General features: G+C 42.0%; 1 protein-coding gene across 1 annotated transcript in view; it reads left to right on the forward strand.

Moving 5' to 3' along the window:
• Positions 1-19058, forward strand: part of LOC123361855 — a 26072-nt gene continuing 7014 nt past the window's right edge. Inside the window, exons 1-2 of the mRNA XM_045002033.1 lie at positions 1-555; positions 658-932. Coding sequence (XP_044857968.1) covers positions 1-555; positions 658-932 — 830 coding nt within the window. The remainder of the gene's footprint in view (positions 556-657; positions 933-19058) is intronic.

Genomic DNA, 19058 nt, shown 5'->3' on the forward strand with positions numbered 1-19058 from the left:
ATGTCATTTACAGTAAAATTTGTTGATGACGAGGACGGCTGTATCCAAGTAAAAGAAGACTTTATCTGTTTCTGGTCTGTGGACAACTCTTCTGGAAAAGGCCTAACAGAGCTGTTTATGAACATTTTGAATGACAATAAAATAAAGCTTCAGGAATGCTGCAGCCAAGGCTATGACAATGGCGTGAACATGAAGGGAAGAAACAGTGGCATCCAGGCAAGGATCCCTGCACTGAATCCAAAAGCTTTCTTTGTGCCTTGTGGCTGCCATTCCCTCAACCTGGTTGTTTCAGATGCAGCATTAGATTCAGTATCTGTCTTCAGAGTTCTGCAAAGGATATACATCCTGGTCTCAGCATCAATTAACAGGTGGAAGAGACTCACAGACACTGTTACAAATCTGACCATGAAGCCTCTAAGTGATACTTCCTGGGAGAGCTACATTGACAGCGTAAGACCAGTGAGGTACCAAGTGACTGAGGTTTATGATGCCCTGATGGAACGGGTGCAGTCGAGTAAAGCTGAAACCAGAAGCCGACATGAGATGCAAAGCCTGGCAAACCAGATCACTGACTTCAAATTTCTGGTCTCAGTTGTGGTTTGGCACGATATCCTGTTCCAAGTAAGTGTTGTAAGCAAGGCATTGCAAACTCAGTAGATGGACTTCGTGACCGCTACTACTTCAATGAGAAGCTGCCTTGATTTTGTTGTGGCCTACAGAGACGAGAGATTTGAAGATGCTATCCCTGCTGCCAAAGAAATGGCGGAAAACTTAGGAGTTCAGCCTGTCTTCAAGAAAACTCGTATTCATCGGAAGAAGAGACAGTTTGGTTATGAGGGCAGAAATGAGGTGATGGGAAGCTTGGAAGAAAAATTCAAGAGGGGATTTTTTTGCTCACTCATTGACACTGTTCAAGTGTCCATCGAAGAAAGGTTCGGACAAATGAAGCACCATAAAAAGACCTGGGGGTGGGTGTGTATGACCTTAGTAAACTGTTGACAGACCGGAATGTACTCTTGAACAATTGTACAGACCATCATTGGATTCTGACACATGGGGAATGTTCAAAGGGCAATGATAAAGACCTCTATGTTGAATTGGACAATATCCGTCACATTTTGCAACAAGGGTAGCACCCTCCACTCCAGGTCCTCCAATTCATTAATGATGCAGAGAGCTGAAGGACACTTTTCCTAACATGTGGATAATTTTGAGGATTTTGCTCATGCTGCTGGTCACAGCCGCAAGTGTTAAGTGCAGCTTTTCAAAGCTCAGGTTCATTAATCTTCGATCGACAATGGCCAAAGAGAGACTGACATTGCTTGCTATTTTATTGCTTGAAAATGCCATTGGCCAGTCTCTGAATCTCTCTAATGCTGCACTTCAGTTAACAAGGACAAAAGTGAGAAAAGCAACCTTTTGAACTAGGGCTAACATTCCAAGTCTGTTGCCTACTGTAGCTCTACTTAATACCAGTCCGCACAATGTTGGTGCACAGTTCAATTTATTGATATGAATACGTTTCAGTCAGTCGTTCTTAAAATTAAAAAAAAATTTGTTTCCTCTAAGTTTATAGAAAATGTTATTTGCTTATAAATGGCACGACTACCTACAGATTTACAGATCCTAGCATGAAAATCTATCATCTTATAAAATTGTGAAATGGGCTACAAATGCAATAAAGAATAAGGTATTGAAAAGTTTAACAAATAGAAGGGAGGTGCCAAAGATGCTCCTCGCCTAGGGTGCCAACTGCTTTCTACCCACGCGAAGCTGCAGTGACTTTGATGGGGCTCAGAGTGAGTGTAAGGGTCTGGCCAACACACATGCGACTGCAGGATCAGGAGCTATGTCCTTATTTAGCTGCAGATGCACCATGCTATTTAGAGAGACATTGACAAGCCCATGTACTTTTGGCTCTTCTCTGGGCTAACTTATGTGAGGAGGAAGAACCCAACCTCTGTTCTGATGAATGAGCCCCCTGCCAATGCCATGAGTTAGATCCACCTCTTTATACCTCTGACCTTTGGAGCTTCAGAACCCACAGATGTCACAGGGTTGAATGGAGCCTTAAGTTATGACCACATGACTGCACAAATTAAGTGCACAGGATATCATCAGAAGTGAAGCTATATCCTTCACACTCGTGTACCTCAGTATTAATATAGAAGATGAGCCAGATTCTGCTCTCATTTTCACTGCTACAAGTCCACTAACATCACTAGGGTTGCACCAGAACAAGTGAACAGAATTTGGCCCACTGTGTCAAAATCACTGATGTTCAACGCAGCAGGGAAACTTATATACAAATATTGGTAACAGGTACACTTCAGACACTATCCTGGAATCAGTTCACAGGACAAACTCCTAGGGACTACACAGGAGTTTTTCCTTGTGCAAGATGAGCAGTATCAGTTCCCTAGTGATGAAATTCCAGGTCCATTGCTTTATGCCTCCCTTCCCCCCAGTGAGAGCAGGTGCATGATGGCTTAGAAATAAATTCAATAGCAGAGTAGCACAGTAACAGTGTGAGTGTTAATAGTCCAGACCTATTAGAAATATGCAAAGGAAAAACTTGATCTAGGGTAAAGGCTGTGAATATCTTCACTGCTGTTTGCCTAAGTGACTTAACTGGAGTTACTACTATGTATGGTAGAGGTGATCTTGGCTCCTCAGCCATAAATATCTTTAGTCAAGTTTTCTATGTATATCCCCTCCACCCCCAGAGCATAAGTGAAGTAGGTCATCTTTAAATACTTTCAAACTTCCACATATTATACAGTATATTGTGGATTCTCACAGCTGGAGGTCAAGGTTCAAGCAACAAAGGAAAAGAATCTGCCTGTTCTTCCAAATGTTCTTGGGTGTGTCTACACTGCAATAAAACACCTGTGGCTGATCCCCATCAAGTGACTCAGGCTCACAGGGCTCAGGCTGCAAGGCTATAGAACTGCAGCATAGACATTTGGGATCAGACTGGAGCCCGAGGTCTGGGATCTATCCCCTTTATGGGTCCCAGAGCCCAGGCTTGAGCCAGAGCCTGGATGTCTAGACTGCAATTTTTTAGCCCAGCAACCCGAGTCCTGTGAGCCTGAGTCAGCTGGTACAGGACAACCACAGGTGTTTTCTTGCAGCATAGACATATCCCTGGATACTGTATTTTGAAAATATGAATTGGATTGAGATGGCCCCTATTTCTTCTTCTAAAACTTAAATAACACTTTGGAGCAGCCCAGTGCTGTTTAAATTCCAGTCAGATCCGCCTTCCAATCTTCACCATTTCCTAAGAAATGCCATCTGGGGCTGGCAAATAGGAAAAGCTGTTAGCTCATCTACTGGCCCATTCTGTGAGATTAATGAATACGTCAGGGGAGAGGTCAGAGGCAGCATGGAAAAGAGAGTCTTTGCTGTCTCTGCATCTTTCATAAAGGAACACAGAAATTATTTTAATCTCAGAACATCCCTCCAACTTTCCAATTTAGTAAACTACCACCTTTGGCAAAGGTGATGCAGGGGAGACCTGTGCTTAAAATAACCTAGCAGCCTGGGAATTGGCGGGAGGGCAATGTTACCAAAATCTGAGAGCCAAAAATGTTATCTGCATATCCATGCAGTGAGGGGGAGAAATTAAGAAGCACAAGATTATTGCAGCCAGAAAGCAGGTATCTAGGGACAAAAGTGTCATCTCATCAAGTGATGCCGGATATCAAAGCGCTGCTGCTATTTAAATTTTTGGGCTCAGTTCTAATACAGGAACACAGACTGATAAAAGCTTCCATGCATGCTAGCCCTATTACAAACTTTTTTGCTGTTTCTTGCTGTATTAACTACCTCAAGTGTTTGAAAAAATGATATTTTAAAAAATAATCTCATAATTTTTATGACAATGAATTTTGGATTATTTTGTTTTGCCTTCAGGTTTTGGAGCTTTTAGGGTTTGGTTTTTCAGAATTTTCATTATACCCAAGAGGGCTAGCCACTTCTTTTTTTCAAATGAAAGCTAAGGTTCTCCTATAAGCACTTAATTCCTGAAGAAAAATTGAAGGGCGGGGAGGAAGTATTGTGAGACTCTCAATAAAACAGGGGTTCTCAAACTGGGGGTGAGGACCCCTCAGGGGGTTACAAGGTTATTACATCGGGGGGTCATGAGATGTCAGCCTCCACCTCAAACCCCGCTTTGCCTCCAGCATTTATAATGGTGTTAAATATATTAAAATGTGTTTTTATTTATAAGGTGTGGTCGCACTCAGAGGTTTGCTATGTGAAAGGGGTCACCAGTACAAAAGTTTGAGAACTACTGCAATAAAACAGCATGAGTTGGCAACATGTATTTGTGACCTTGACCCATTTATAACCAAACACACAGTCATTGACATTTTTTTTCTATTTAAAATTTAATTGTTAGGTGCCAATTCCTAAAAGGCTCTGTGGCACCTCAACAAAGGATTGAAAAGATGCCCCTAACCCTGGCTCTTCTAATCTAGAGCTGTGTCATAAAACCTGGAGATAAAGCCACCAACTGAGCTTCTGTGAGCCAATCATCCTGCACAATACAAACATGGCATCTCAGGTTGTTACCCTGGGGCTAGCACATTCAACTGCACCCTGTGCAGCTGAGCCAAAAGAAAATAAAAACAAATTAGGAGCAACGTGCAATTACCATCAGCAGCCACTTTGAGGTACTAGCACAGGGGTAGGCAACCTGTGGCACGCGAGCTGATTTTCAGTGGCACTCGCACTGCCTGGGTCCTGGCCATCAGTCCAGGGGGCTCTGCATTTTAATTTCATTTTAAATGACGCTTCTTAAACATTTTAAAAACCTTATTTAATTTACATACAATAATAGTTTAGTTATATATTATAGACTTCTAGAAAGACACCTTCTAAAAACTTTAAAGTGTATTACCGGCACGTGAAACCTTAAATTAGAGTGACTAAATGAAGACTCGGCACACCACTTCTGAAAGGTTGCCAACCCCTGTACTAGCAGGTAGTGGTTGTCTGGCCTACATGTCTCTGCACCAAAGAAGAGTTAGTAGCATCATTGGCCAGTTCCCCTGCCTAGTGGCTCAATGGAGTATGATTTCAGCATTCAGTCTGGCTTCTGAACAGGTGTCCTGAAGTGAAGGGAGAACATGCCTCTTCCTCTCAGTCTCAGCACACCTCTGTGAGATGAGGCAGTATATAGTCTATAACTCATCAAGACTATGGCAATTATGCCCATATAAATTCATGAATGGAATCAAAAAACAGGAGGTGAAGAAAAGATGGGCCAATTCATATATGCCTATCCCTGATACACTGATTAATGAAAAATATCATGACAGTGCCCTGTAAAACCATACATCCAGAGAGAGTTTTATACAGTACCCGATGACATCTGCATGTTTTTAAAAGAAGATAATTTAAAGGCCACATGTGGAGCCAAAATAAGTAGAAGCCAGCAACAGACACCAAAAACATTGAACAGTATGCGATTTAATGAACTACTGGAGAATTTAACATGCACTTTTTTCTGGATCATAGAATTTTCCTGACTCATAGAATTTACCCTGTACCATTTGTCTAGATGACAAATGTAATTTGAATAAGTTGTGGGGGGGGAGATGAAGGACTCCATAGTAAAGCTAAAGGGGGTACAATCAAGGCTCAATTTAGTGATTAAAATCCTTTGTGATGTATTTATTATGCCAGTTATACAGATGGAAGAACAAAGGCATGGGGAGTTTAAGTGACTTACCCAAGTCCACAGAGCAACTCAAGGGAAGAACCAGGAACACAACCCAAGAATTCAATCTCCTCTTGCTGTAACTAATAGACAAAACTGTCTCAGTACAAAATACAGCTGTTTTTCCCCTGTGACTCATCCCATTCCTCCCTTCCAAGTACTTATTCTTCAAACCTTTCCAGCTTCTGTAGCCATCTGAGTGTTTAGAATACCAAACTGCATTATCACTTCCTTACGACTTTCTGTTGTACAACAATTCCTAGGATTTCTGCAGAGATAATCTATTTTCTTTTTCCCTCTGACTAGCTGCTGAAGGGGAAATACAGCACTATATTGTTGCTCGTGTATGTATCTCTCCCACTGACAGCTCATCGGTTTGCCTTACATTCTGATTCATGTCTTCTGAAAAGCATAGAAAGCATCAATAAGGGAAGCAATAGAATCAAAGGGGCCTTTTCAGGACAAGTTATTTTCATGCCATTATCGGGTGACCAGATGTCCCGATTTAATAGGGACAGTTCCGATATTTGGGGCTTTTTCTTACATGGGTGCCTATTACCCCCCACCTTCAGTCCCGATTTTTCACACTTGCTATCTGGTCACCCTATGCCATTATTGCAGAAGATGACCTTGCAACTCATTAACATAATAGGCTCTACAAATGGCATGTTAGGTATATGAATCCATGTCAACAAGCAGAAAGTGGGGATGACTATCAAAGATGAGAAAGGTAAAATGTTGCATATCTTGACAAATGATAGCTTTGCATGCCCTCTACATCATCTAGTGTACCGTGCCTTGTATAAGCTGATGATGCAACATTGAGCAGAGAAAGAAGTTTGTTCTGTTTACAGATCTATAAGCAGGAAGTCAAGTTCTGAAGTGGTAGCACAAGGATGTTTTGTGTCATTACACAAGCCTACCTGAAGTGTGCGTAACAGATAGAATACTATTGTCCACCTGTCAAAGAAGTGGAGTGGAGATATAGTCAAATGAAATGACATATGGAATCTAACAGTGGTGAACAGAACTTTCACAGCTATAGTGCACTGCAAACCCTTGTAAATACTCACCTAGCAGAAGCATTTGTGTGAAGTCATGGTGTTGAGGGAACATGTGGGTCATGTCTACCAACACTTCAAAGGCTGCAATGAACCACAGAGTTCCAAGCAAAAACAAGGCATCCCCACAGAATCTCCTCTGTTCATAAAATATTGACAGACTATTTATGGATCTCCTCAGACAACTGTTTGTTGTTTTTCAGCATTAAAGTAATATGAAGGTGCTTCACATCCCATAGGTCATTTGGCTTTCATGTGTCCATCCTGGTACCCATTGGCCCTTCTGCAGTGATGATGTTATGGAAGATTGCAGTCATTTTCATTTCACTCAGATTGTCATATTCAACTTTCTCTCCCCTCTGAGGTTGGAGTTCCATTATTTTTGAGAGCCCCAAACAGTTAATTCCATTCAACGGCAGGAAGAAACCCAACTCATCTTAGATCAAACACACATCCTGGGTGAAATCCTGGCCACACTTAAAATGTATCAGATACAGATAAAACAACATAGATTGTATATGCTTAATATGGGATCCTGTGTGCCATTCTATAACCGTGGTATACAATAACGGTGCAGTTTAGCTTTGTGCCCCTAGTCAGAGCTATGCATCTCTCTATCTCGCTCTCTGTCAGAGAGAGCTAGTCCCCCAGGACAATGATAATCAGAGCACAATCTTATGTAGGATACCCCCTGGAAAAGAAGGTTGCTTCTCAGGCACTCGATCAGATATAGGTACCTGTGTGTTTGTTCATAAGCTATTACAGTTTTCAATACGCACTAGTTTACAATATCCCTCTACCAACAGAGAACAGTATTTGACTATTTGCACTGTGACTATTTGTATAGCACTAACTGAATGCTACATTACATTACAGACAACTAGTAAGATGTGGTCAGGGCCGGTGCAATTACTTAGGCAAACTAGGTGGCCGCCTAGGGCGCCTAATGGTTGAGGGCGCCTAAAAGCCCACTCAGGTGAGTGGTGGAGTGGAGGTGAGCTGGGGTGGGGGGGGTGCAGGGAGGGCCGCCCACAGTAATGGGGTGGGGGCGCACAGGGGAACCGCTCCCCGCCCCAGATCACCTCCACTCTGCCTCCTCTGCTGAGCACACAGCCCCCACTCTAAGTCTCCTCCAATCAGCGCCGCAAGCCTGGGAGGGGAGGAGAATTAGAGCAGCGCTGGCATGCTCAGCGGAGGAGAGCTGGAGTGGGTTCCCCGGGCGGGGTTATCTACCGTGGCGGGCGGTGTTAGCTGCCATGGAGGAGGGGCGGGGTTAGCTTCCACGGAGGGTGCTCCCCAGGCCAGGTTAGCTGCCGTGGAGGGAGGGCTTGCAAGGGGGGGTAGCTGCTGTGAGGGGGGGCTCCCCGGGTGGGGGTGGGTTAGCTGCTGTGGCGGGTGGGGTTAGCTGCCGTGGGGGGGGCTCCTCGGGTGGGAGGAGCGGGTGGGCGTGGTTAGCTGCCATGGGGGGCAGTGGACAGGGTAAGCTGGGTGTGGGGGTGGTGCAAGGTGGAAGTTTCGCCTAGGGCACGAAACTTTCTTGCACCGGCCCTGGATGTGGTCCCTTCTCAGCGAGCTTATGAGCTATGTAGACAGCATATAAATGTAGCAGGGGGAAAGGGAGGTCACAAGAAGCCAGTGTGAATGATTGGGGAGGTAAGACACCTGTCTTATTAGTGCCATGATTTTTGCCTTTAAAAAAATAGGGGGAAGGAAGTTAGAAGAATTTTCCCAAGGGACTGTAAATTGTTTCCTAAATAGAAGATTGAGTTTTGCAGTTAAGTGCATATTAAAAAGGAAGCACCAGGAAGAGGAGAGAATGGGGATGTTGCAGCCCAGGTTAAGGACTGCACGTCTGGTAGGGAAGAACGAGGAAGAGGTCACAGAGAAGAAGAAGTGGAAAATAAAACAGATGAAAGGGTTGGTGAGTGAGATGGTGTGGCCAGCAAACTTCTTCCCCCCCATTACAATTCTATCCAATTGATTCATATGACAGCTGTATTTTATAGCCTTCACAATAATGCTTCCTCCAATCTCAGTCCAACATAGCTCATCAGAGGGGACTTCTATTCTCCAGCTATGAAACAAAATCTATTCTTTCATTCAAGTGTCTCCCAGTACTCAAATCTGTAAGCGTGTTTCCAAATTAGCCCTCTTATTCTTTGGCTAAGATTGCCCTTAAGATCTTCCTTTCAGTGATCACAAAATGCTGCCAAATAAGCTTCTTGAATAATGTTCTGCTAACATCCAAGAGAGTGAACAGAGAACAGTTTCAGGGACAGCCTCACTATTAGTATGCACAGAAATTGCTCTGTTGGCAGGTCGGCCCCTTGTATAAAGAATAGCTCAATTGCACGGTCCTTGATCACACCTTAAAACGGAGCTTTGCCATAGACTATAAACTGCATTGTCTCAGAAGAATGAGAGGACCTCAGTTAGTCACAAATGAGGAAGTAGTCTAGGAGATAGCTGAGTTCCTACATGTCAAGGACTAAAATAATTAAGACCAGGGCCTTGAAATGGAAGTAGGGAGCCAATGTCAGATGCAGTATGTTCTCTACGGTGTTTCCTGCTTCATGAGTGGACTGCTACATTCTGCACACACTATAATTTCCATTCTGCACCTATATGCAGCTCCAGATTGGAGTCATTTACTCTGCAGTGATATATAGATGATCAATAATACTGCAATTTGCTCATATTACCCTTCTCATCTTTCCATCTTAAATCACTTTCCAATGGAGAGTGTCATTATCCTCAGATGGGGAAAAGGAGGCACAGACAGGTGATGTAACTTGTCCTAGGTCATTTACTGACAGAACTAAATTCTGAACCCGAGTCCCATTCCAATGTCCTGCCCTACCTGGAGAAAAATTTATTATAAGCATGTTTTCAGTTATTATTTTAAAGCACTAATTAACAAGCCCTTCTATTGATAAACCATTTAGAATTTTTTTAAATGCCACTTTTTGATTCAATCAATTTGACAGTGTTCCTTTTAACATTCGCTTGTGGAAAATGCTTCTTTCACACACAGTTTGAGCAGCACATTATTGGACAACTGAATTTTTAATATGATGTGTCGTGATTAAAAAGACATAAAAAGCCACATATTTCCCCATATCCTCACTCCATTCTTAATGTTTTCTGGCACTATTTGTAGATAATCTGACCAATAATGTTTCTTGTATGCTAAGTGCCAGCTCATACACATTGGCTTTACTGGTTAAGTTATCAAGAAACAGATAAAAAAAAATCTCCCCTTCCTTCATGGAAAAACTTTCTTGGCTTTTGGTATCATGCAAATACTGTTATTTAGTTGAAGAGTTATGAGAATCCTGGGAAAAGGAGATTAGACTGAATGTATTTGACAAAGTAGTGTATCAACATTCTAAACATGGCTTGGTTATGGAAATGAAATCTGGGGTGGTAATTCAACTATTAAAGCATAAAAATGCTTAATTAAATGGAATTCTTGCATTAAATTTCACTTTATTCTCCACATATAAAGTTGCTTTCTTCAGTTCTGTAAATTAGCACTTGCATAGCAACATATAATTAAAAACTAATATCAACTCGTTTTGAAGTTATAAAAAGTGTTCCACTTAACGCTGTGAATGCTAACCTGTGTTACAGACAGACTTTCATGGACTGAAAACAGAAACACCTTTTATATACATTATTGGAATGCATTTGAGGAGTTAATGCCTACTTTCTGTAAAAAAAATATTGACTAGAACTGGGGGAAAAAAGCAACAGATTCATGAGTATATTCAATATCGAACACCTGCTGCATAGTTGGAAGAAATGTTCTCAGCTCCTGAAATTTTCACAAATGTCAGCATGAATAATTAAACTTCCAAAAGTTCATACCAGAAGGTGCATTATTTGCTATTCATCATTCTCTTGCTTAAAAAGCATCAGTCATCCAATCAAAGAGCAGAAACAATGACATGTGACTTAGGGTGGCCAATAATAGGGACATTTGTTTGCCAATATCCTATAAGCCAGGGTTGGCAGCTTGTTCAGCCCTCATTACTGAAGGAAAGATTAGCCAAACAGTGGGTTCTTGCAGTATGCTCTTAATCATACAGTCATAGAAGATTAGGATTGGAAGAGACCTCAGGAGGTCATCTAGTCCAACCCCCTGGTCAAAGCAGACCAACACCAACTAAATCATCCCAGCCAGGGCTTTGTCAAGCCGGGCCTTAAAAACCGCTAAGGATGGAGATTCCACCACCGCTCTAGGTAACCCGTTCCAGTGCTTCACCACCCTCCTAGTGAAATAGTGTTTCCTAATATCCAACCTAGATCTCCCCCACTGCAACTAGAGACCATTGCTTCTTGTTCTGTCATCTGCCACCACTGAGAACAGCTGAGCTCCATCCTCTTCAGAACCCCCCTTCAAGTAGTTGAAAGCTGCTATCAAATCCCCCATCACTCTTCTCTTCTGCAGACTAAACAAGCCCAGTTCCCTCAGCCTCTCCTTGTAAGTCATGTGCCCCAGCACCCGAATCATTTTTGTTGTCCTCCGCTGGACTCTCTCCAATTTGTCCAAATCCTTTCTGTAGCGGGGGCACCCAAAACTGGAGTAAATACTCCAGATGTGGCCTCACCAGTGCTGAATAGAAGGGAATAATCACTTCCCTCGATCTTCTGGCAATGCTCCTACTAATGCAGCCCAATATGCCTTTAGCCTTCTTGCCAACAAGGGCACACTGCTGACTCATATCCAGCTTCTCATCCACTGTAATCCCCAGTTTCTATTCTGCAGAACTGCTGCTTAGCCAGTCAGTCCCCAGCCAGTAGCAGTGCATGGGATTCTTCCATCCTAAGTGCAGGACTCTGCACTTGTACTTGTTCAACCTCATTAGATTTCTTTTGGACCAATCCTCCAATTTGTCTAGGTCACTCTGGACCCTATCCCTACCCTCCAGCATATCTACCTCTCCCCTCAGCTTAGGGTCATCTGCGAACTTGCTGAGGGTGCAATCCATCCCATCATCTAGATCATTAATACAGATGCTGAACAAAACCAGCCCCAGGACCGACCCCTGGGGTGCTCTGCTTGATACCGGCTGCCAACTAGACATCGAGCCGATGATCACTACCTGTTGATCCCAATGATCTACTCAGCTTTCTATCTACCATACTGTCCATTCATCCAATTTATACTTTTTTAACTTGCTGGCGAGAATACTGTAGAAGACCATATCAGAAGCTTTGCTAAAGTTAAGATATATCATGTTCACATATCCACAGAGCCAGTTATCTCATCATTGAAAGCAATCAGGTTGGTCAGGCATGAATTGCCCTTGGTGAATCCATGCTGACTGTTCCTGATCACCTTCCTCTCCTCCAAGTGCTTCAAAATGGTTTCCTTGAGGACCTGCTTCATGATTTTTCCAAGGACTGAAGTGAGGCTAACCAGTCTGTAGCTCCCTGGGTTCTCCTTCTTCCCTTTTTTAAAGATGGGCATTATATTTGCCTTTTTCCGATCATCCGGAACCTCCCCCGATCTCCATGAGTTTTCAAAGATAATGGCCAATGGCTCTGCAATCACATCAGCCAATTCCCTCAGCACTCTCAGATGCATTAGATCTGGACCCATGGACTTGTGCATGTCCAGCTTTTCTAAATAGTCCTTAACCTGCTCTTTCACCACTGAGGGCTGCTCACCTCCTCCCCATATTGTGTTGCCCAGGACAGCAGTGTGGGAGCTGACCTTGTCTGTGAAGACCAAGGCAAAAAAAGCATTGAGTACTTCAGCTTTTTCCATATTATCAGTCACTAGGTTGCCTCCCTCCATTCAGTAAGGGTCCCACACTTTCTCTGACCTTTGTGTTTTGGCTTTCCTGATTACACCCCTGCATGCTTGAGCAATATTTTTATATTCCTCCCTTGTCATCTGACCAAGTTTCCACTTCTTGTAAGCTTCCTTTTTATGTTTAAGCTCACCAAAGATTTCACTGTTAAGTCAAGCTGGTCGCCTGCCATATTTGCTATTCTTTCTGCACATCAGGATGGTCTGTTACTGAGGTACTGTCTCTTTCTGATCTATGTACACAAGAGTCCTACACCAGGAATGTCCTGCTCCCGCTCCTGAAACGTTCACTCTGTTCTCCGACAGTCACAGCTTTATTATATAAAATCACTTAAGATGATATTCAGCTTTCAAGCAATTTTCAGCTCACAGTTTCCTTACTTATACACCCCAAGTGAACCTCATGACCCCCACAATACATCACAGTCTCACAAAAGTGTGCTCAATGTCCTGAAGTTGGAGAGTAAATTCTTCTTAGAGCTTCCAAGATGAGAATATAAGCTAAAGAATCTGGATAACAGAGCACTAGAATATTTACTGGATGCTACTTACAGTAGCTGTGATATTTGTTAGCCAGCCAGTTCAATAACTACCCTCATCATAGAATCCCTAAATTTTTCCATGGCAGTTTGCATCTCTGTTATAAAAATAAAATTCCAGTTACAACTGATATATCTTTGGCTTCTGGGGATTTAAAGACACAGGAAAACTGAGGAGATGAGACAGTTATGTTGGTAAAGAAACAAACGGGTCTAAAGGGAATCTCTCATCAGCATAATAACTGATCACTCCCAGTGTACCAATTTCTTTAATGAATGTGCAGTGAAACTGAGTTACTACAAGCAACACTGGACCAGGATGCTAATTACATTCTATGACATAGAAACAGCATATGCATATAGATAGATATGCCTTTCTCAAGCTTACAGCTACTTAACATATTGTGTGTGTGTCAAAAGCTAAGCAAACAGTTTTAGACAAGATACAAACACTGAAGGATGTGATGAACTCCTTCAATATGTTCACTAGCCAAAATTCTGACAGCAATGTAGATAGAGCACATGATGCAACAAGTTGATATTACAATAAGGTCTCACCACGCCATGATGAACAGATGAAACTGCATTAAAATACCTGGGAAGATGTGTGGAATGTTTTTTTAACTCTCTAGCAAAAAGACAAACAAGAGGGAACAGGGGATGGGGTTCAAGACACCTTGCCTAAGAGAACAGCAGGGATTGAACACAGGAGCTTCAGCACTAAGGCTACGAAGCAGCAGAGCACTTCAGTATGTTCTTTCCCATTGACTTCAATGGCACTGAAGCATAGGCATAGAATTGAGGACATGCTTAAGTACTTCGCTAAATCAGGGCCTGAAAGCATGAACCTCTAGTGACTTCAGCTGGCAGCTGTAGCAGATTTATCCTGTTATGTGAACCAGCCACTAAATGGGGACAATGACCCACACCCTCCTAGCAGGGGTTCCAGAAACTCTACAGTGAAGCAGAGAGAAGGGGAGTGTAATTTTACAGATAATACCATTTTTTAAATTCTAAACAGAGTTTCTTGTTCAGTGTGGAAGATGCCAGCTTTCTTTGATTCTTCACTCTTGTCACATGCTGATAGCATCCTATCATGTTAAAATAGCATCACGCTGTGACATTTCAAAGGGCCCAGAAGTGATCTGGAGACCCGCAAATGTCCAGCACTTAGAGGATGAAGGATTGTCCTGTCAATATCAGATCAATCCAGGAAAACCTAGACAGAATGACAACCCTAGTCTAGACATCAATGCCAAATATTTCAGCAATGGACCCAATATCTGGTTAACTAATTAAAAAAGTAGTTTACTTAAAATAGCCAACACTTACCAGGTACCTGTTGGTTAAAGGAGAGAATGTCTCACTCATCTTAATCCTTCTTGGCCCAGCCTTGTTTCACTTCATTCCACACCTGTCCCCGTGTTTGAAAGGCTTCCACAGAACTCTGCTCACACTAACAAGTAGTGTATCCATTTAAGGAGTTGGTGTTCTTCACAAAGTATCCTTACCTCAATGGCCCAGTCACAGGAGAGGCTCTTGAGTAGGAGTGAGGAGAACTATATTCTATTCCAGACTCTTCCACTGACCTACTATGTGACTAGTCAATTTACCTTTCTGTGCCCCTGTTTCCCTTTTGTGTGTCCTGTCTATTTAAACTACATGGTATTCAGGGCAGGGCTGCCTTTCACTGTATGTTTATACAATGCCTAGCACAGTGAGATTCAAACCTCAGTCTAAGCACCCCAGTAACATAAGGCAAGTTACAATGAACAGTGAACAAACAACTCTTCATCACGGTTTCTTTAAAACAGGGATCGGCAACCTTTGGCACGCAGCTCGCCAGGGTGCTTACCTTGGTGGGCCGGGCTGGTTTGTTTACCTGCAGCATCCACAGGTTCGACCAATCGCGGCTCCCACTGGCCACGGTTCACCACTCCAGGCCAATGGGGGCTGCAGGAAGCGGCACAGGCTGAGGGATGTGCTGGGACGCCACTTCCCGCAGCCCCCATTGGCCTGGAGCGGCGAACCACAGCCAGTGGGGGCCGCGATCGGCCAAACCTGCAGACATGGCAGGTAAACAAACCGGCCCTGCCCACCGGGGACTTACCCTGGGGAGCCGCATGCCAACGGTTGCCAATCCCTGGTTTAAAATGAATGAATTATACTTTGGAAGGAGTATAACCATTTTATATATGGAAACGTCTCTATGAAAATCAGCTTTGACTGAAGACAAAATATTGAAAATCAGTTTGTCCCTGGAAGTTGGGCTGGTAAATGACCAAGCAAGTAATTAATCATATAGAGCAATGATGGACAGGTTCCAGACAATAAATCCAACCAGGATTTGTAGCATTTGTTAAGTTGCATGAAAATAAACATGCACATTTGTGAGAAAGAGGTTTAGGTAAATTAAAACAAAAAGCCGTATAAAGGGTTCAATCATTACTTTTTATAAAGTAGAACTTTAAGTGACAAACAAATATTTACCGTGTGACAGATACTGTCCTTTATACATCTAATTTAGTTAATCATTTCTTTCCTCCAAGTCTTCCACTGAATTCAGAAAACAATGGCTATGAGTCATTTATCACACCTATCACTGAAAAGGAATTATTAAAATCAGCTCCATTCCTCTATCAGCTGAAGGAGACTGGTTCAGTAAATACAAGTTTTCATGTTCTACTACAGTATTTTTACTTTTAAATTTGTTTGGAGGGAAAAACTAATTAACATATGATAATTAAAAACAAAAAGAAAAAGAAAATTCAAGACAAAAACGTTCAGGAATGCAATCTGCACTGGGAGTAAGAGGTCACAATTCACTATCTTACTCCCTGGGTAAGTAAGCTGCACTGGTCCTTTCCCAGGTACAGATCACTTCCCCCTCCATGCCAGTTCAGCTGAACTGTGTTCCCAATAAGTATTTCCCAGTAAGTAGAGTTGGAAGTTCCTGTCAAGGTCACTTTAAAAATGCATTTTATTTTGTCAAAGATCTTTTGCTGCAAAATTCATGAATCACAAACATGACCAAACTGACATAAATCAGAACCAGAATTTGAAAACCGCAAGCTGCTGTTTTTAGCCTATAATACAGTCATTCTTTTTAGTGTCCAGAGTAGTCCATTCAGATTTTTTAAATGGATTAATATCTAATTCATATTATAGGCTGTCTTAGAAAATGAAGACCAAGTATTTGGCCTCAGTTCAGCAAAGCACTTAAACACATGCTTAAGGCCCATTAACTTCAAAAGAATTTAATCACATATTTAAGTTCCTTTAAACTAATCGGTCTCATTGTATGTTATTTTTCCATACGTTAGCTGTTTGATGAACTTTAAATCTTCATCTAACTGCCTGTTATGCAGATGAGAAGCTGTGTCTGGATTTTGAAAATGAAAGTGAGTTCCTGAACAATGAACAAGCCATGTAAAACAAACACCTACAAAACTCTATATTTGTCCGCACAAATTTGCATGCATAACTCAGGTAACTGCATACAGCTTGTGTGTGCAGTTGCCTTATTTGTTCACGCAAACCTGATGTACATGAACGTGAAGGTTTGCAAATGCAATGGGTACTCATGCAATTCGTGCAGCTTGCCAGCTTCTTAAAATGTCCCAATGGCACTTTGCACAAGAATATGCTGCAATTCAGAGGGAGGAAGAGCGCCTTGGCTAGTGTGGAATATCCTCAAGAAATAAACAATTAAGAGAAGTTTCGAGTTTTCCTTCCCATCTCTACTTTCAAAGACAGTGGTTCTCAACCATTTCCATACCAGCGCTCCCATCATGCTTCCCTATAGACGTGATCCTCATCAGAACCACCATCACCACAACACACACACACACCACCATCACCACAACACACACACACACACACACACACACACACCCCTATCATTTAGCAACTGAGGTTGGGAGCAGGTTAGCTGTGACCACCTAACACATATTTGTCACCTCCCTATGTATTGTGATCCTGTTTTAAGATTCTACTAGGGTAGCAGAGGAGTCTGTTCTTCTGCTGATATAAATAATTGTTGCCATCCACACAAGTTTATTGGAATTACCCTTTTGGATGTCCCTGTGTTGAAGAGAGAGTTAAACCACTTTGGTAGCTGTATGCGGACTTAACTTGCATCGACCAAAGTTTGTAGTGTAGAAATGGCAAATTTGACAAAATTCAGTATATGTTATGATATCTTCTTCACCTTTTCCTGAGTTCTCAGTGGTAGAAATTAGCTATAATTTCTGTTGAGTTTGTTTAAAATAAAAGCTGATTTGTGAGGCAGACAATGCTTCATTCAAACCAGTTCTGTTTTTCTCTTTATTACTTTTTGTTTTATTCTCTTACACTGTAGTCTCTTCCATTTCCTAAATCCCTTAGTTTAAATTTGAAGCAAAATAGCTTCCAGATGTAACTTTACTGCTCCCTTGACCACATAATGAAAACTAACAGACACTGCAGAACCCTACTGAGGGAGTGCTATTAATAAGCTAAGCAAATACCTAGCATACATTTTTTTTACTGCGGTGCTGTATGAAAAAAATAATGCAAATCACCTGGAATAGCTACCTGATGAAGTGCAATGACAATTAAACAGTAACAGATTCATTCTTTGCTCTGCCCCTTTCTGATAGCACACACGATTGATAGCTGTTGTTTCAAATATGGATATATACCACGTACGTTTTGAAATTCACTACTTTGTAATTTTACTTCTTTAATATATGCAAAATTATTCCACTTGCCTTTCAGATATATTTGTGTGTTAAATAAGGTTGCAGCGAATGTTCACTCACTGTTTGTTCAGAATGCAAAGTACTAATCTGTTCTAATTAGATTTCCAATAGCCCTTCTGCAGAGTCAGTTTACAGCTTCTTAGTTTATAACTATCATTCAAAAATACTTTGCATGGTGCATTAAAATAAATGTGAGGCTTAAGTCAGAGAAGATTCATGCCTAATATTGAGTGATAAGACTGCCTCTCCACTCAGCTAGCCTAAGGAGTTTATTTTCCACAATTAATTTTTAAATGTAGCAGAAATTAGAATTCAAAAGCTGCCCTTATGGTGGAAATGTAACTACTTTAGCCTCCCACTCTCAAAGCTGCCTTCAAACCAGGCAGGCTTTTTTTAATCACTTTGACCGAAGCAAGATAAAAAAGAGTGTACGGAAATCCAAAGACCAGATAAAGAATTTTTACTGGAAAGATAACATTTTTGAAGCATTCAGAGCCAAATCCACTGAATCAGGGTAGTGACAAAATTAAAGAAAGAAATTATTGTCAACATTAAAATTTAACCTACGACACACACATTTCTTGGTGGATTGTAAGGACCAGAGAAAATATACCTGATAAATGTAGTGACGCCCCCTAGCCAGAGTCTGACCTCAGTGATAGCAATGTAAAAATATGAATCAACTACACTGAAGACAGTAGAGTTACCCAGGATTTACACCAGTGGAAAATATCATAACCTTCTAATCAGGGCATGAGTTGCACAGAGCTAACAGCATGAGGTTCCAGACCTGGCTCTTCTGCGAACTCATGCCTCCTACCAACTTCAGCTAGCCAAATGGCTTGGACCACTCTTCTCCAATCCTGACTGTAATTCACTCTTCTCTGGGTTGATCCAGGGGCCTACCCAGAAGCCATAGCTAGTGCAACACCTACTTCCTTAGCAAAGCAAAACCAACATGAACATTTTACACCAATGCTCTATGCACTGTACTGGCTGCCAGTCAGATTCCCAGGTCCTCATCTTCAAAGCCTTGAATGAGCTAGCTCAAGAATGCTTATTAGGATGTCAGCCCAGGTTTCAACTTGTGAGGGTAAGGACATTGAGGTCAATGGTAATTGGGACAAAATACAACATGGTTTTACAAAAGGTAGATCATGCCAAACC

The sequence above is a fragment of the Mauremys mutica genome, chromosome 1, assembly GCF_020497125.1.
Source record: "Mauremys mutica isolate MM-2020 ecotype Southern chromosome 1, ASM2049712v1, whole genome shotgun sequence".
Taxonomy (NCBI): Eukaryota; Metazoa; Chordata; order Testudines; family Geoemydidae; genus Mauremys; species Mauremys mutica.